The sequence below is a fragment of the Saimiri boliviensis genome, chromosome 14, assembly GCF_048565385.1.
Source record: "Saimiri boliviensis isolate mSaiBol1 chromosome 14, mSaiBol1.pri, whole genome shotgun sequence".
In the NCBI taxonomy this organism is placed as follows: domain Eukaryota; kingdom Metazoa; phylum Chordata; class Mammalia; order Primates; family Cebidae; genus Saimiri; species Saimiri boliviensis.
Window position 1 is genome coordinate 89,067,090 of NC_133462.1, and position 19,942 is coordinate 89,087,031.

The 19,942-nt window shown below is 38.4% G+C and overlaps 1 protein-coding gene and 1 long non-coding RNA gene across 4 annotated transcripts in view; one reads left to right on the forward strand and one right to left on the reverse strand.

Annotated features, from left to right (window-relative positions):
• The window catches only part of WDR64 (WD repeat domain 64), a 163,939-nt gene that overhangs the window by 125,823 nt on the left and 18,174 nt on the right, over positions 1-19,942 (forward strand). For 2 of the 3 annotated variants that reach the window (XM_074385393.1, XM_074385394.1), the window contains 7 exons: positions 54-187; positions 3,484-3,585; positions 4,978-5,047; positions 6,019-6,055; positions 7,046-7,185; positions 9,417-9,522; positions 14,661-14,719. In XM_074385393.1, the coding sequence (XP_074241494.1) occupies positions 54-187; positions 3,484-3,585; positions 4,978-5,047; positions 6,019-6,055; positions 7,046-7,185; positions 9,417-9,522; positions 14,661-14,719 (648 nt within the window). Of the gene's footprint in view, positions 1-53; positions 188-3,483; positions 3,586-4,977; positions 5,048-6,018; positions 6,056-7,045; positions 7,186-9,416; positions 9,523-14,660; positions 14,720-18,053; positions 18,164-19,942 lie in introns of all 3 variants that reach the window. The other variant, XM_039464187.2, reaches the window with a different exon arrangement.
• Positions 1-19,942, reverse strand: part of LOC141581098 (uncharacterized) — a 37,212-nt gene that overhangs the window by 16,778 nt on the left and 492 nt on the right. The window contains exon 2 of the long non-coding RNA XR_012513614.1: positions 17,308-17,416. This is a non-coding gene — a long non-coding RNA (uncharacterized LOC141581098). The remainder of the gene's footprint in view (positions 1-17,307; positions 17,417-19,942) is intronic.

A 19,942-nucleotide genomic window follows, 5' to 3' on the forward strand; every position in this document is an offset into this window, starting at 1 on the left:
ACCATGAACCATGAATACTGTATTCACAATGTTCTGTTTCCTTCGTTCTTCAGAAATCTGCCATTAATTTATTACGAGTGAACTGCATTGACTTACTACAAGTAGAAGGATATAATTTGATAGCAGTGGGAACCTTAAGTGGTATGATCATCTTGTGGAATTTTGTAACGTCTACTGTCAAAAAAGTGTAAGTCGTGTATTTTCTTTAAACAATGTAAAAGCTGTAATGCAGAAGAGCCAAGTAACATGCAACAGTTGAGGGAGGGCTGGGTGCAGTGGCTCAGGTCTGCGAACCCAGCACTTTGGGAGGCTGAGGCGGGAGGATCGCGTAAGGCCACGAGTTTGAGACCATCCTGGCCAACATGGTGAAACTCTGTTTCTACTGAAAATACAAACATTAGTCAGGCGTGGTGGCACATGCCTGTAATCCCAGCTAATGGGGAGGGTGAGGCATGAGAATTGCATGAACCTGAGAAGTGGAGGTTGCAGTGAGCTAACATCATGCCACTGCCCTACAGCCTGGGTGACAGAGTGAGTGAAACTCAGTATCAAAAAAAAACCCAAAAAACCTCAGAGAAGAAAAAAAGCAATACATGAAAGGGGTGATAACACTCAAGGCAGGCTTTCCTGGAGGTTATAGTCATGAACAGACTATGTTCTAAGTGTCTAAATTGGGGTAAGGTGAACTGTAAGCATCTGTATTCCCAAGAGCTTTGATCTTTACTATTCTTACCTAGTATATGCTTTTCATGTGTGATCTTGCCCAAATTGATGACCTCAACAACTAATTAAAATATGTAACAACTTCAAACACTAATCTCTCCAGAGCTTCAAACACACATAACCAATTGCCTACAGGCAATTTTCATCTGGATTGCTACCAAGACACTCAAAGCCTCACGTGCCTAAAACATCTTCCCAAGCTACCCCCGGCTCCCAAACCTCTCCCCTTCCTGTATTCCCAGAGCCACCACCATCTACTCAGCGACCAAGGCAAATGGTGAGAAGAGTCCTGGATGGCCTCTCCTTCTCATTCACCACCTCAACACATCTGATTTATTACAGGTTGGGGATACCAGGGGCTAATGTGGTAGATGCAATGATTCCTCTCAACCAATTAGATGTACTCTGGACTATGGCCAAAATCTTACCCTCCCTCTACCATCCACCTCTAAATGTTTTCTCCATTTGTTACAAAGAAACTAAAGTAACATTGAATGGTGTGTTTGGAGGGACTGTAAATAATAAGTTCTCCCCAGCTGTGTAATTGGAATGCATGCAAGGGCCACGTGTGGCCACCCTATGGCAAGCGGATTTGTAAAATTTTACTTGCAGATACAAGATGGCCAAGAACCTTAACAATGAATGAAAAGAAAATCAAGTTTAAGCATTTGAGGGAAGAGAAGAGGTATAAAAGAGAAGGGAAAGGAGAATTGGAAAGCGCAAGAGAAAAGAAGAGGATCGTCTCCCTCTCTGTACTTAACATATGGCTGGTCTACCTGCTCCCTTCCCATCCAAGGCTGAGTCATTCCTTTTAGCCAGTTTTTGAGAGGAAATAATCGTTTCTTGTTTGGACTATGGATTTCTTCTCTTTGAACCTTTAATTGAAATAGCTGTTTCTGCAGACCCCTCTTTCTGCACCTCACTCCATATGCTCCTGGATCCTGCCCCTGGATTTCCTGCCCTCCTTCGATGCCTTCACTTCAGCCCATGCCCCCAAGCTTTCCTCCCAGGCTGTATGCTTGCCATTTGGTATCTGCAGCTATCTGCACTGCACACTTCCTCACCTTCTGGCTGCTGCTTTCACACCATGTCAGCCTGTGTATGACTCCTTCCTAAGAAGGGAAAGCAGGCAGACTAAAAAGACCATAATCTTGATGCCACAGCCTAAAGAGCGGGGAAACACCTGCAATGATGATCCCACTTTAAAGGTGAAGATCGGCCGGGCGCGGTGGCTCAAGCCTATAATCCCAGCACTTTGGGAGGCCGAGGCGGGTGGATCACGCAGTCAAGAGATCGAGACCATCCTGGTCAACATGGTGAAACCCCATCTCTACTAAAAATACAAAAAATTAGCTGGGCATGGTGGCGCGTGCCTGTAATCCCAGCTACTCAGGAGGCTGAGGCAGGAGAATTGCTTGAACCCAGGAGGCGGAGGTTGCGGTGAGCCGAGATCGCGCCATTGCACTCCAGCCTGGGTAACAAGAGCGAAACTCCATCTCAAAAAATAAAATAAAATAAAATAAAGGTGAAGATCCTCCTCCTCGTTAAAGAGCCATGAAGGGATGCACAAGAATCCAACATCCAATCAGGGAAAACAACCAAGTGTAGGGGTCACACAAGTGTCCCTTTCCTGTAGGCAGATAACTATATGAGGCAACTGATTTAGAATCAGCGCAGTATTTTGCAAAACATGTGATTGAGCAGAGCTGTGGAAGGTAATTTAGGCCCAGCTTTAAAGTTCTGAAACTGAAAATGGTTTCGATATTTGCAGTAGATCCCATCTCTTTGTCTACCTCAGATTTTGCTGAGACCCCTTCACCAGTCAGAAGAAATAACTCTTCTCTTCCTGCTCTAAGCCTTGGGCTTTTTTGAGCCCAGACTTAATATTATTCTTGCTAGTTAATAATTCACTTCACGACTCAGCTCATCTGCACAGCAGAAATCTCCAAAAAATTTGAGCTCAACAGGTTATCAAGCTCGTAGGCTTCTCTCTTGAGCTTGGGTTCACTTTCCAGGTAGGCCCCATCATCACTCACAGAAGTAATTTCCACTAAAGAAAATGGAGAATTTTGCTATAAGGTCTGTTTGCTATAATGAATCTTAAGTGCAGCTTTAAGAGCCAAGCATGATGTGTCAGTGCAGGCATTCAGGGACTATTGCTCTATTCCTAGGAAAGCCCTAGACAGATCAACGTTGACCTTGGAATCTGGGTCAAGAGGAGACTGGAGCAGCAAGATCAGTGTCCTCACTGGACTGCCTGTTCTCCTCCACTCCATTATAAGCTCTTTTAAGGGTAATAATGATATTTTATTCAAATTAATTACTCCACTTGTTTAAAGATTAGAACTCTATTATTTAAACTGTATAAAACCAGCCAGGTATGGTGGCTCCCATCAGTAATCCCAGCACTTTGGGAGCCCAAGGCAGGAGGATCACTTGAGCCCAGGAGTTCGAGACCAATCTGGGCAACACAGTGGGCCCCTATCTCTAAAAGTAAAATAAAATAGAGTTTTATCCACCGGATTTTGTATAAGCCTACTCTCTGATCTAACGGTAGGAAGACTAGACCAGTTAGTTGAACTAAAAGACTTTTAACCACTTTTAAACCACTGACGATCATGTTCTTGTACAGAACCTTGTTAAAGAAAGGTATGTTCAAACTGTACTCCTTGGATTAGCTCTGCAGGGAATATACAATCTTAGTACTGTAAGTTCCATAATTTGTGAATTCTTATCATGTAAATGTATACTTATTTCCAGGTACCGACCTGAAGACTGTTTCACTGTAAACCCTGACTTGGATCCCAAGCGCTTTAAAATTAATGACATACTGTTCCTCTTTCGTACCCCTGAATGTGCAAGGTAACTCGGTACTTACTGAACCAGTAATACTGTCTGGGACTTAGGTGGCTGATACATTAGGTTGGTGCAAAATTAATGGTGGTTTTTGCCATTAAAAACAATAGGAAGAGTTTACTTCATCCCAATGTTAAGAAAGGGACAATGAAAGAGACGTCAGTTGGGTTGACAGGTGGCTTCAGCCTTCTTCCCATTACTGTCATCTCAGAGGTGAGGTTCTCCTCAGGGATTTCAAGTGCCGTATGGTCCCCTTACCATGTCAGCCTCACAGCACCCTTTACCTCAGTAGCAGAGACAGAAAATGCTCACGTGGCCATACTTTTTGCCAAAATCTAACACTGGTGTGACGCAGAAGAAAGGACTTTCAAGACAAGTACAGAAGGTCATATGGCGGGAGGTTTCATTCACCATTCACTGTAACTGAGCAGTTGTCAATCATTTCTGAGAGCAGAGGATTTAAGAAAAAGGGTTTTTCCTATTTATTTGTGCTTAAGAGCTCTGGTTTGCAGGCAATAGACAATGCCACATATAACTTTGAAGAGAAATCAAACATGTCTGTGCTGGTTTTGGGTCACCCAGCGGTAAGCCAGAACGTAACCCCTTCCCTACCCCTTGGCATGAAATTTCATCAAAATCGTTCTGAGAATATTTTGAGGACTTATTCTGTAGACGTCTGCACCAGTGTCTTAAGCCACTTTTCAGCCCATTTCAGTGGAGCGCCACAGAGTAGGATCTGGTTAGAACCAGACACTGTAGAACTGGAAGTTAGACAGGCTTGTAGGGTCCCCCACTGCCACTCCACTGCCTCACCCGCTACCAATTTTTTTTTTTTTTTGAGACAGAGTTTCGCTCTTGTTACCATGCCCAGCTAATTTTTTATATTTTTAGTAGAGACGGGGTTTCACCATGTTGACCAGGATGGTCTCGATCTCTTGACCTCGTGATCCACCTGCCTCGGCCTCCCAAAGTGCTGGGATTACAGGCTTGAGCCACCGCCCCCGGCCCCCCCGCCCACCATTTTGATGTAAGAGATTTAAGAGTCTCTGGGACTAAATCTAGCCTTAGCAGTAAGATAGGCCAGACTTTTATTTTCTGAACCAGAGAGCGACAAACCTCATTTGCACCCTTTATCGCAGTAGCAGAGATGGAAAATGCTTACTTGGGCATATTTTTGGGGAAGGTGGAGACCCCCCAGTAGTCTCCACCAATATCATAGTGGTCAACATTTAATACTCAAAATACAAGGTATGATTTGCTTCCTAAGTGAGTGGCTCAGTATCCACAGGTGATGAAAGAAGCAATCAGCTAAAATTAAAGCAGAGAAGCACACCCTTTGAATATGGTAGGATACCATACTTCATCTTTTATCCTTGGGCTCCCCTCCTCCCCTTATAGGAGACCGAGTCAGGATTCCATATGTTCTTCATCCCAGTGTGAGTCCAGCAAAGGTCCACAGAGTAGTAAGGTAAGCAAGACACAGAGAGAGTCATCTGTCTTCCTGTCATTCTCAAGGTTGGTTTAAAAAATAGTGATATTGAGCATTTGATCCCCTCCTTTGATAAAGGTAACAGTGGAAAAATTTTGTGTGTATATGTAAAAACTCTTTGTTTTGCAAAAAATTCAATGTCTAGTTTTTTTTTCAGTTTTATATGTTTTTCAATTTTTATGTATTTTTCAAAGCTTTCACATCTGTGAATAATCAATATACAATCACAAATAAAGTAAATTATGCATGTTATTTTTATACTTACAAAGTAATGAAGTAATTTTAGACTATCTATTTTGCTGAAAAGTTAAGTACTATACATATGTCACAGGGAAAAGAGACAGCAGGTAATATAACTACATTACAACATGTAATGCAGTGGTTTTCAAACTGTGTTCTCAGTTCCAATTTTATATATTTTTATGCTTTATATTTCTAGTTAGAATTTTGTTTGAAGAAAAATTATCACTGCAAAAATTATTTTTAAATCACCAGCATAGTGGAAAGAATAAACTTACATGGAAGCAAAAGCCAGACAGACTTGTACTTGAATCCAAGTCCTTCATTTATTATCTGATTAGCTTTAGAGGTGTCATTTAATCTGAGCTTCTGTTTCTGTTTCAGTAAAAAGGAAATGATGAAGACTAAGTTGCATGGTTGTGAATACAATTAGAGCTAATGTAAACCAAGAACTGAGCACGCATCAGGCCTTTTAAATTACTTTCTTTATTATGCTGTACCTCAATCACTAGAAGAATGTTACGTTATGAATTGTCTATTTCTGGACATGAAAATCTCTGCAATACATTTTTTCAGAAAGAAAAAACAAATTTAAGTATAATTTAAAAATGAATGCTTAGAAATAAAAATTCAACTATCTGAAGAATTTATTCTCCCAGTATATCTCGTTTTCTTACAATGTCATTTTCTCCTTTCCTCCTCTAATTCAGGGAAGCAAGCAGAGCATACATGACAGTGAGGTTAAAGGTCAGTATGAAATCACCTGTCTTCTTTATAATAAAGTAACTGCTTTGCAATAGGGCATTTAGATGATAGAATATTCATAATTCATATATATTTCTTAATATGTGAATTCATTATATATGCTCCTATATACATTCATTATATATGCATATAACACACACACACACACACACACACACACACACACACACACACATTCTTTTTGTAACCAAACATTGAGGTGCTCTAGGATTCAGTAGTCTAAAAGGCAGAATTTTCATTATGATGATGCCTTTTTAAATACTAATTATAGGTTTTAAGAATCGAAAACATGACTGAACTTCTTGGTCTCCATCCCATTTTTCTAAAACTTATACTGAATTTATACACCTTTCTGTATGTGTAAGATTTATGAATAAATACCTTGTTTGAGCTGCTATGTGTAGTGTGGAAGCTTTTACAATATGATCAAAATAAGCTTTTTATGTTTTTTCAGTGATCCAGGATTCCATTTGTTAATGCTTTTTTTTTTTTTTTTTTTTTTTTTTTGTCCTTTGCCCTGACTAAAGTTCTCTGGGTTAAAAAAAAAGAAAAAGAAAAAGAATGTGTTGCTTTTGCTATTTTCTTGTTGCCTTTCTTTTTACATTCCATAAAAATTTGGAATTCTAAGTATTCCAAATTCCATGATAGCTTTTTTTTTTCTTTTCTTTTTGAGGCAGAGTCTTGGCTCTGTCCCCAGGCTGGAGTGCAGTGATGCCATCTCGGCTCACTGCAACCTCCACCTCACAGGTTCAAGCGATTCTCCTGCCTTAGCTTCCTGAGTAGCTGGGATGTGCACCACCACTCCCGGCTAATTTTTGTATTTTTGGTAGAGATGGAGTTTCACCATGTTGGCCAGGCTGGTGTCGAACTCCTGACTTCAAGTGATCCATCGCTTCAGCCTCTGAACTGCTGGGATTACAGGTGTGAGCCACTGTGTCTGGCCTCATGATAGTTCATTAATTTCTCAAATAGGTGAACGAACAGATATCATGGCAGGAGAGCAACAGCCAGTGGACAAAAAATATCCTGGAAGTGCCAATTTACCAGAAGTCCTGCCACCTATCCTTGTCACTGCTCATGAGGATGGACACCTCCGCTTGTGGACTATGGAAGTAATGGAACCCAGCAAATATGGGAATAGGAAAGAATGGGAAAGATAAAAAGAGTCATTAAGTGAATCTTAGCGTTCTTCCATATGGCATCCAATTCTAATATTTTCTCAGCTTTCTAGCCAAATTGCTGATTTTGCAGCCTGTGTATTGATAATGCTACCCAAACTTTATTAGAGAAGAGTTTTGTAACTCAGAAGATCAAATCATCAAAACTGCTAACTTAGCTATTTCAAATCTCTCTCTCTTTTTGGAAGCTCTTCTACTTTTGTATCAAACACATTACAGATAGATACCCATATTGGGATATATACCTGCATACAGACAGATACCTGCATACAGGTAGATACCCATATTGAGAGAAGAATGTTAATTGGTCAGGCAAGCCTCACAGGTAGGAATTTCTGGGAAGATCTTTACCTTTGACACACTGCTTCAGTCTCATCCCTTATGTCCTTAAAAGAAGCAGTAATGGTGAATCCAGCATGAAGATTTACTAGAAAAATCTACTGAGCCTACTTATAATTCTTTTATTTGGGGGGAAGAGGGCATTAGTTTTTTCTTGTTGTTTTTGTTGTTGTTTGTGTGTGTGTGTGTGTGTGTGTGTGTGTGTGTGTGTGTGTGTTTTGAGACAGAGTCTCGCTCTGTCTCCAGGCTGGAGTGCAGTGGTGCCATCTCGGCTCACTGAAACCTCTGCCTCCTGGGTTCAAGCGATTCTTCTGCCTCAGCCTCCCGAGTAGCTGGGACTACAGGCACGTGCCACCACACCTGGCTAATTTTTGTATTTTTAGTAGAGACGAGGTTTCACCATATTGGCCACGCTTGTCTCAAACTCCTGACCTTGTGATCTGCCCTCCTTGGGCTCCCAATGTGCTGGATTACAGGTGTGAGCCACCATACCCACCAAGGGCATTAGTTTTGATGGGTTAATGCTTTCAAAATACTTAAATCTTTCTTTTAAATTGAGTTATGAATGCATGCCACTAAATGTCTTATTGAATATTTAAATAATATTAAAAGATATTAATTGTGTATTATAGTAAAAGAGTATAAGAACACTGAAGTGTTGAGTATACAGTAAATTGTTAGTTTACCAAAGAGTTGAAAGGAGGTATTGCATCATGTTGGGTGTCCTTCAACATTTTACAAAGAAAAATATAACTTACATTTACCAGAAGGTTTAAAACAATTTAGGGTGGAATTCAGAGGACAGAAGATGATGAAAGGAAGGCTCTTGAGTAGCCTGAGGGTGATGAAAATGAAATCCTCAGATAAGCAGAGGAGGTGGCCTCGCTTGTGGTAAGGCTCCTTCCTACGGAGAAACTCAGAAAACACAGCAGTTTTGTGTGGCAGATAATGGGAGCCAACAACGCAGAACCTTGTGGCTTTCTGCCAGATGTAATTCTAAGTGTACCGGTAGATCCCAGCTTTTTTGTGTGAAAAAACAACCCTGGTTTGAAAATACAACGTATTCTAACAATAACTTTCCTTGAGATGATCTCAGTATTAGAACAATACCTTTTTTTTTTCTAACATGGAAATGAAAGAGTAAAAGAAATAGGAAAGGAAGAGATTATGTCCAAGCTGTCTAACAAAAAAGAGTAGCAGATTCAAACTCTGCACAAACTTTGGTGTTGATGTTTATTCTCTAAACAAGATAATGCACGTGAAAGTCCTTCCCAGTGCTGGCTTATACTGGGCACTGAAAAACAACCTGTTTGAATTTAATTCTCTTACAATTCTTTATCTTGCACCAATATTAAAAAATAAATGTTTCTGAAAAGGCATATATTCCTGTTTAAAACAACTGACACACTTAAAAATGTAGCTCACTTCTGAAAAGAATGTTTGTTTAAAAAGAAAATCTGTCAATGCCTGTTTGAGTTAAATTTAAAAAAAAGATAATACGTAATTGGAAAGAAAGCCTGAGGAACTGCGTGGAAAGGGTCATGGGATATGCAAAAACAACCCCAAATATAGAGACAGTCTGTAATACTCAGAGTCTGGATGCTTCTAATGAATAGTTATCCATACCTTTAGAGTACTTAATTTTGATGAAATAAGCCCCTATGGATAGTTTTGAATTATTTTCATTAGAAAGAAGGGAATCGTGGTTCACTAATAAAGATGATTCCTGAGATGTATTATTTACGGAGAAAATCAATTTCAATATTAAGATTTTATAAGATGTATTAGCATAGAAAAAAGTTTTATTTGCATTATACTTTATTTAGGGAAGCCTACTGAAAGATATGCTGCCTTTCACAAAACATTCTGCCATTTCTCTGACATCACTGTATGCTGATTCCTGTACTAGGATACTACTGGCTGGAAATATGGGTGAGTCATTACTCTTGTATTTTCGGACACAGGCATCTTAATAACTTACATGATATCAAAATGGCTTTAGGAAAAATACATGGTATATATTGAGACAAAAGAAAGACCAAGAGGTATGCTGAAGCCCGAGAGAGTGTTCCAAACAGACTGCTGAATAAACAGAGTGAGTGAGTGTGAGGAGAACCTGTTTCATTCCTAGCTCTTCACATAGAGCAAGGCATTGCCCTTCTTCTGTCTTTAAAATGGGTATGTGACTACCCATCTACGCACCTACTTTTTTGGAAAGAATATAAAGTTTTAATTTTTAACATTGAAAGTGTATGTTGCATTAATCTTAATTATTAAAGGAAGTTGTGCCGTAAATTAGAGAGAAAATGAATGATTTTTTTTTCAATAGGGGACTTTATTTTTTATATTTGTTATAATTCATATGGTTGGTCTTACTTCTTTCATCCAATACAATTATTTTTTTCATTCTTCCTTTATGCTTCTCTTCTGTCATTTGAATTAATCCTAAATTTTCTTGTTTTTGTCTCTCCTATACTTTGAAAGATTATGTGTGTACGTGAATGCACCTGCATGTGTAAAAAGTTTTTAATTTTACTAGTGTTTATCTTCAAGTTTTTCTAAACAATTAATTAATTGGTTAGAATTAGAATGAAACAGTATATTTTCAGTTAAAACAGAAAAGCTTAGCCCCCTTTCACTTTCTCTTTTCTCCATATCTACCCATTTGCTTCCTGTTATTTTGCTAATGCAGTTGTGAGACTTGCATCCAGATTAGAACTGCATCAATGCTTACCTTTCAAATTTAGTTTTCATATTCTCTTTTAGAAACATTTTTCTCATTTCAAAATTTGTTTTAATTTTTTTTTTTCTTTGAGACAGAGTCTCGCTCCGTCACTCAGGATAGAGTGCAGTGGTGCAATCCCAGCTCATTGCAACCTCCACCTCCTAGATTCAAGAGATTCTCCTGCCTCAGCCTCCCAAGTAGCTGGGATTACAGGCATGCACCACCACACCCAGCTAATTTTTGTAATTTTAGTAGAGAGAGCTTTTGGCCATATTGGCCAGCCTGGTCTTGAACTCCTGACCTTAAGTGATCGTCCACCTCAACCTCCCAAAGTGCTGGGATTACAGGTGTGAGCCACCCTGCCCAGTCTCAACATTTATTTTATAAAAAAAAAAAAAACAAACCATTTTGTACTGTTAATTGAGTCCTCTGGACCTTATTGAAAATAATTGTCTATATTTGTATATAGTATTATAAATAAAGTTACATTTATTTAAGGTTTTTCTTGTTTTTCCTAAAAGGTTTCTTTTTGGTGGGGGGGCTTACTACCAATCCTTTTACATTCTGGTATTCTTATACTTCTGATTTTCACTTATCTGTCAATCTGTACAATTTATATAGACACTAATTATTTTTACAGAGAACTTGTAGAGAAAACTAGGTCAGTCAAATTTTGTTCCTTTCTAAAAATACCCCGATTATTCATGCATTAACTTTGCCTACTATATGATAAATACAGAGAACTAAAATTTGAAACTATAGAATTTCCAGCATGCACCTTGCCTCTGCCTAGAATACTTTACTATCACTCAGTCTATCCTTGTCCTGAAATTTGTGGGTTTTGCTTGTGATCCAGAAAAATAGAGTGGGTTTGGGATACAGTCTAGCCTCATCTACATTATAAATGAAGTGAACCTCTCCATGATTCTGCTGCTGTTGGGCTTCTTTTTTCTATGCCTCGGTAAATGTTAGGAGAACTTCTTTGAGGGCTGCTATCTATTCACTATGTTAAATCCGACATCCTCACATCCTCAGGCATCATTACATCATTAGTTGTTGCCTTTAAAAAAAGAGAGAGAGAGAGAGAGACAAGGTCTGATTCTGTGGCCCAGGCTAGAGTGCCATGGTGCACTCATAGCTCATTGTAACCCCAACTCCTGGGTACAAGTGATCCTTCCACCTCAGCCTCCTGAGTAGCTGAGACTGTAAGTTTGTGCCACCTTTTTTTCTGCAGAGACAGGTCTTCTTTTTCTATTTTCCTAAAGTAGAAGCTTAGATTGCTGACTTTAGATCTTTCTTCCTTTCTAATATATGCATTGAATGATACGAATTTCCATGTGAGCAATGCTATCACTGCATACCACAAATTTTGATAAGTTGTAATTTCACTGTTTTTTGTTTTGTTTTGTTTTGTTTTCAATTAAGACAAAGTCTTGTACTTATCGCCCAGGCTGGAGTGTAGTGCCACTATCTCCACTCACTACAACCTCCACCTCCCAGGTTCAAGTGATTCTCCCACCTCAGCCTCCTGAATAGCTGGGATTACAGGTACCTGCCATCACAGCCAACTAATTTTTGTATTTTTAGTAGAGACAGAATTTCACCATGTTGGCCAGGCTGGTTTCAAACTCCTGACTTCAGGTGATCCACCCACCTCAGCCTCCCAAAGTGCTGAAATTACAGGCATGGGCCACCATGCCCGGCCTCACCGTTATTTAATTCAAAATACTTTAAAATTTCCCTTGAGATTTATTCTTTGACCCAAAGAATTTAAAAATATTCTACATGATTTGAGATTTTCCAGTTGTCTTTCTGTTACTGGTTTCTACTTTAATTCCATTGTGATGTGAAAACATACATTGTATGATGTCTGTTCTTTTACATTTGTTCAGGTGTGTTCAGTGGACCAGAACATGGTCTGTCTTGGGGAATGTCTACATGATCTTCAGAAGAATGTGTGTTCTGCTGTTGTTATATGAAGTAATCTATAGGTGTCAATTACATTCAGTTTATTGATGGTGCTGTTGATTTCAACTATATCTTTAATGACCTTCTGCCTGCTTGGTCTCCCCATTCTTGATAGAGGGTGTTGAAGTCTCCAACATAATGGATCCATCTATTTTAACTTGTTGTCCTGTAAATATTTTGAGACTCTGTTATTAGGGGAGTACATATTAAGGATGGTCAAATCTTGGAGAATTGACCTTTTCATCCCTAGGTAATGTCCTCTGTTTAGCCCTGATAAGTTTTATCACTCTGAAGTCTGCTCTGCCTGAAATTAATACAGCTACTCTTGCTTTCTTTTGATTAGTGTTGGTGTGGTATATCTTTTTCTGTTCCTTTGCTTTTAATCTATATGTATCTATATTTAAAGTAGGCTTTTTTATTTGCAACATTTGGTTGGGTCATGTTTTTAAATTCACTTGACAATCTCTTTGTTTTAATTGGTATATTTAGATTGTTGGCATCTAAGGTAATTGATTATTGACTTGATACTTGAATTCGTATCTACCATATTTGTTATTATTCTTAATTTGTTGCCGTTGCTCTTTATTCCTGTTTTTGTCTTCCACTCTTTTTCTGCCTTTTTTTTTTTCAATGCCTTTAATTGAGCATTTGGTGCGAATCTATTTTCTCTCCTTTCTTAGCGTATTTATTACACTTCCTTTTAAATGTTTTTTAGTGGTTGCCCTCGAGTTTATAATATATATTCACAATTAGCCTGTGCCTGTTTTCAAATCACATTATGCCACTTTGTATCTCTTTGTACCAAAGTATTCCTAATGTCTCTCTTTTATCTCCTGTATAATTACTATTATTCATTTCAAGTATTTATGAGTTATAATTATCAAATATATTGTTGTTATCTTTTTTTTTTTTTTACAAACTATTGTCTGGTAGATCAATTAAGATTAACAAAAATAAAAGTTTTTATTTTATCTTCACTTATTCCTTGCCTAATGTTCTTACTTTCTTTAGGTAGATCTGAGTTATTATTTTTTAACCTATATCATTTTTCTTCTTTCTTTTTTTTTCTTTTCTTTTCTTTTTTCTTTTTTTCTTTTTTTTTTTTTTTTTTTTTTTTTTTTTTTTTTTTTGAGACGGAGTCTTGCTCTGTCACCCAGGCTGGAGTGCAGTGGTGCAATCTCAGCTCACAGCAGCAACCTCTGCCTCCCGGGTTCAAGCCTCAGCCTCCTGAGTAGCTGGGACTACAGGCACGTTTCACCATGCCCGGCTAAATTTTTGTATTTTTAGTAGAGACAAGGTTTCACCATGTTAGCCAGGATGGTCTCTATATCCAGACCTTGTGATCCGCCCACCTTGGCCTCCCAAAGTGCTGGGATTACAGGCGTGAGCCACCATGCCTGGCCTCATTTTTCTTCTTTCTGAACTTCTTTTAACATGCCTTGAAAGGCAGGCCTATGAATGACATTGTCTGAGAAAGTCGTTATTTCTTCACTTTTAAAGGTTAATTTTGCAAAGTACAGAATTCTAGGTTGGTCAGTTTTTTCTCTCAAAATGTTAAATGTTTTGTTTTACTCTTCTTGCTTATATTGCTTCTGATAAGAAGTTTGATGTGATTCTTATCTTAGTGTTCTTTTTTTCCCCCATATGGCGTCTTTCAAGACTCTTTTTTATACCTTTGCTTTCCTGAAGTTTAAATAGTTTAAATGTTGAGGTGTAGTCATTGTTGCTCTTTGGGATGCAGTTTTGTAACTATCATTTGAATTGTAGGTTGAATATTTCTGTAAGAGTTTGGACTCTGTTTGGTGGTATATTCATTTCCATTACCCTGATCTCTAAAAGAACTCTAAGTGGGTAAAGCAACTTCATTAGGACTTATCAAGACAGAAACAAAATAATTTCTACACATAAAAATAAATATGGGCTGAGCATGGAGGCCCAGGCCTGTAATCCCAGACCTTTAGGTGGCCATGGTAGGTGGATCATCCGAGGTCAGGAGTTCCAAGACCAGCCTGTCCAACATGGTGAAACCCCATCTCTACTAAAAATACAAAAAAAAAAAAAAAAAACTAGTCAGGTGTGGTGGCAGACACCTGCAATCCCAGCTACTTGGGCCACTGATGCAGGAGAATTGCTTGAACCCAGGAGGCAGAGGTTGCGGTGAGCTGAGATTGTGCCTTTGCACTCTATCCTGGGCTACAAAGTGAGACTCCTAAATAAATACATAAATATGAATATGAAAGTTCTGCTTTCATTTCTGTTTTCTCAGATTCTGATTTATTCAGCATTATAAATGCCTACATCAAAATAACTTTTGGATAGTATTGATTTAGATAACACTATATCTAATTAAAGATTCCTATGTTTAAATTTTATACAGAAGGACATGTTATCCTTTGCAATATTAGCTCTTTCCTGGATCCACCTCATGATGAAAAGGTAAGGACTTTAGTTTTCCACTTTAATTTATGAGTCAGCACATATTTATTGAGCATTTCTTTATACCAGACACCATAAAGGATAGAAATATAAGACTTTCTATTGTCAAGGCACATATACTATTGAAATTTGAGCTATGTGACAAATAGCAATGGACTGCTGGTGAAAAGAGGGGAAGAAGAAGTGAGTGAGGGAGAGGAGTGAGTATGCCAGCCGCTGGTCACTTTGCATCTGCTTCATGTTTTGACCTATTTGTGAGAATTTATATTGCAACCCAGAGTTTGAAAGAGTTCATAGATTATATAGTCAGTTTCTATATCTTACACATCTTTATAAGATATTCCATAACCTTCCTTGCAAACCTAGTGCAGAAATATTTTAAGAAATTCTTATAACTAGTCTAAATTCTCCCTAAAATTCATGCACATTTTATTATATTTTTAAAAATATTATACCAAGGAACAGGTATTTTAGCATAGTCTTTTTTTTTAATACATCAAATCAAAAGCTAAATATTAGCTTAAATAGACACATCGTATTTTTGGATCACAAGTGTTAACAAGGGGTTTATGTTGATTAGGATTTGACTCCTTGCAAACTGTCTCAGAATAGTTATTGTTTAAACAATTGTTTCATTTGATAAATGGAGTTTTCTTTTTGTTTCAGAGGCTCTGTTCTAACTCTTAAAAAGTTTAGGTATTCAACTTTAGTTTGACTATTTCCACCTGCATAGTAAATCGGAGAATAGCTTGCCTTGGTGCACATAGTAAGTTACTGATGAAGTCAGGGCCAGGAGCAGGGTTCCTATTTGCTAATCCAATACTCTTTCCGTATATAACCCTTATGCTATCAGAGGAAAAACAGTAAGGTTCAAACAACTTGGGAAACATGAAGTTTCATTTATCAGTAACTATAAATTGCTGTAAGCTGAACAAAAACAAACCATATGCTTAATTCAGGCATAGGTGAAAAGTTATGTAATTGTTTTATCCTACTATTGATGACTATAATATTGTATTATTAATTTTAACAGATAAAATATCATTCAAAGCCTACAGTTTTGCAAATAGAATTAATATAAACTAGCAACCAAGCTCTTTCAAAATTCATAAAAAATCTTCAGCCGGGCGCGGTGGCTCAAGCCTGTAATCCCAGCACTTCGGGAGGCCGAGGCGGGTGGATCACGAGGTCAAGAGATCGAGACCATCCTGGTCAACATGGTGAAACCCCGTCTCTACTAAAAATACAAAAAATTAGCTGGGCATGGTGGCACGTGCCTGTAATCCCAGCTACTCAGGAGGTTGAGGCAGGAGAATTGCCTGAACCCAGGAGGCGGAGGTTGCGGTGAGCCGAGATCGTGCCATTGCACTCCAGCCTGCGTAACAAGAGCGAAACTCGGTCTCAAAAATAAATCTTCAAAACAAAGATATAGAATAACATTGAGTTATGATCATAGTAGAAATGATTTTAAAGCATTTTTACAAATTTAAAATTAGAGAATCTATTTTAACTTATTTTAAATTCTTCATATTCAATCTGATTTCAACCTTTTTGTACTCAGACAATGGGATCATGCCATTTGTACATGGCTGCTTATTAATAAATATACAACAGAACCATAGAAACTGGCTATAAAATGCCTCATTATTATGTAGATCAACATAATACTGATGCTTTAACCAGGTCAGGCTGTAGATTACAACTGCAATGAATACATAATATGTCAGTCTAGAAAAAAAGATTAATCTTGTTCTCTCCCCATATTACTGATAAAAAGGAGCTCCATGGGATACAGATACTCTAAAAAGATAGTCAAAACCTCTCCACAGAAGGAGAGACCACACATATAATTACATATGCACACATACAGAAAAGACAGTCTTCATTTCTAATTGCAGGTTTTAATCCATTAGGAGTCATGAAATCAATTAAATTAGTCGTAACCCATATTTTTCTAAAAATAGAAGAGAAGGGAATGCAATGCAATAGAACAGAATAGATCATGTTGATGTATATTTCACATAGGTACATTTGGAGTTCTCTTTCATGACCAGGAAAATGAGATGCCATGTTCACCTATGTTAAAAGGTATCATAAATGTCAAAGAAATTGAGATTTTTGTAGAATTATTTCAAAGAATTAAGCAAGATAGGTAGCTGAGAGAGTTAGACCCAAGTATCATTTTATGAAACTTGTTTCAGACACGTTTCAGGTACGTATTCACTGGGTCATGAGGCAAAATGTGTATCTTACTATAAATACAGATCATGTTAGAGAATGACATCCTCAGGCAGAGAAAGAAGCCTTGGATGACCAGATATTCTTGAATAGCTTTGAGACAATAAGAAGTAGGAGAGTGCAGATCTTACTTTGGCTCTCTAAGAACAACCAGAAGGAATTGAGTCAAAAAGCCAACAAATTTAGGAGGAATTATGCCTAACCTTTGTTAAAGTCTAAATGAATAGAAGACTCATAGGAGAGCTCTAAACTGCCAGGATTGCCTTCACATTACACTTCTAGGTAAATGACCCAGGGCCAAGTAAGGTGTTAGTCTGGGTTTATCAATGATAAAGAGGGAATATACTCACAGGGAATGTGACTGCAGAGCAAGCTCTCCAGTTAACAGCTGTGCTTCACGTAGTTTAGGAACGTCTTCTGAGGCCCACAAGGGGCCCTACACTTGAAGATAACCACATCCTGAAGACACAGAAACAAGCTTCATGAAGACACAGAAACAAGCTTCATGATAGTTTTTTCTTTTCTACTCCTGTGACAGATGATTCATGATGTTTTTGAAAGAGAATGAGCTGAGCTTTATTTTCATTAATTACTTATAGCATATGTCTCCCATCCTACACTCCCCCAAAAAGAAAAAAACAGCCAGTTCTATGTCTAGATAAGATTCGAACATAGGGAAAGTCTTTTTGCCAATCTCCCCTTTAGCTTTCACCTTCCAGCTCTGTGTTCTTCTATTCTTGATTATATTTACTTTCCATCCCCCTAAACCTTCTCCTAAGGCATCTCTTTCCTCTAGTCATCTGCTAATCATTAATTAAATGAATTGCTAATTCTCAGTTACATGATAAATTGCCAAAGACATAAGATACTTCCTCTCCCAGGGAGATGTGTAAATTAATAAGTCTCTAAAAACAGGACTTCTGGTACCCCAACAAGCAAGAGAAGAGCTAATTGGGGGCAAGGACTTAATCATCTAGCACAGATGTCTACACCATCCCCTCATAAACTTGGCTCAGTGAAAAATGATTTTGTTCAAGACTACATTTTGACTAGCACATACTTATTCCAAGGAATATGCCTTGTTATTGCTATCTAGAAATTCAAGCAGCTGCTTTCCTGGCGTGCTCATTCTCTGGAAATTATTAAAGTAATCTATGTAGAAGAAAAACAGGTGGTACTTACTGCCTCCATCGATGGCTCAGTAAGGTAAGGCAAGATGACATCGTACTGTGAATTCAGTATTGTGAGCATGAGAGTAAAGGATTTTGAGATAAAGTTGAAATATATAGTTCAAATGCAATCTTGGTAAACTGATTTAAATAAGTAAATAGATGGCACAAAAGGACTTTGAGATGTCCATTGATTTGGAGTTCTCTTTCATGACCAAGGAAATGAGATGCCATGTTCATCTATGATTAAAGGTATCACACATGCTTTCATTAAAAGTGGAATTTTATTTTTGTAGAATTATTTCAAAGAACTAAGCAAGATAGGTAGCTCCGAGAGTTAGACCCAAGCCCAGAGAAAGTCACAGAGTGGGGCTCCGAATTAGAAGTCATAGAAAAGTAACAGAAAAGAGCAACTGATGCCGAGAAAAGAGTAAGCTAATTATTTCATTGACACTATAATGGATTTTGCAAAGCCCACTTGTTTTCAGTTACCTAGATAATGCTAAGTACCTATTCACAAAGTGCTAAAGACACATACATATCTAAAGAGAAAGAAAGGAAATGCCATGGCATTTCCAGAAACAAATTTCTACATATTGAAATGTCTTAAATTCAATATTTTATGTTACATAAAAGAAATATTTTATGTTACATAAAAACTGCTGGACTGAAATTCAAGAGAGTCTAGCTGACTGTGTGGGCCTGAGGCTAGAGAGTTAGATAGACCAAGGCCATGCAGTGTCTAGGAGGCACTGATGAGAATTTGGATCTTTCCCCTGAAAGAAATAGCCACTGAACAGAATTTTATGTGGTGGAGTGTAACTGGGGGAAGGGAGCAGGTTGCAGGGGCATCCCAAAGACACTCACTGTTCCCCGATCGGGTGTGTGTTTTCCAGGTCCTTGGGCTCTCACTCACCCAAGAATGGGGAGGAGACCCCAGGTGGTGTGGTGATATTATTTAAGTAAATATCGGACCCAAAGAGCTTTGCAGAAAAGTGATTTATTAGGCAGAGAGAGAGAGAGAGAGAGAGAGAGAGAGAGAGAGCTCCCACGCTGTCATGGGAGGGATCCAGAGATAGAGTCCATATAGATAAGGGAGTAGGGGGGATTTTAACCCTGGAGTTACTCCAGTCCCATTCAAGTTCTTGTCCAGTGAGAGGAGCTTTTCCAAACTTCCTCTGGAGTGAGGGATCATTGACCCTGATTCTGGATTGGCTGCCTGGGTCACAATAAAGCGCCTCCTTCCAAGGTTTTTGGTGGGCTTTCTAAATAAAGGAAGCTCCCCTGGGCTGCTTACCGTTCCCGCATGGCATGCAGGAAATTAGACAAAGAACTCTAGCTCCTGGATGGAAAGTTAGATGGAGGCATGGCGCTGGGAAGTTCTTGCCTTTGAAACCACGCCCCTTGTGGACCCGGGAAGAGAAGTTAACATTGTCCCTCAGGAGTCATATGACCTGATTTATGTTTTTGAAAGGTATTGGGTGGGAAATAGATTGCAAGGAAGCAAAATCGGAAGCAAAGAGATCAGTTTAAAGTCCAGGGTGAATCCAGTGGCTTGGATTAGAGGAGTGGTAGCAGTGCTAGAAATAAGTGGTTTAGATTTGATGATCACTCTCTGGGAGGTAAAATCAAGATAAGAACTTTAACTGAAAGTGGAGGTAAGTGATAAATGTCAAGAATGACACCTGGCTTATGCAACTAGATGAATGTTAGAACCATTCATTAAGATATGGGGTTCTAGAAGAGGGAAATGTTTACAACGTGAAGAGGATAAAGAGCTTTAGAATGTTGAATTTAAGGTGAATCTTTGGGATTA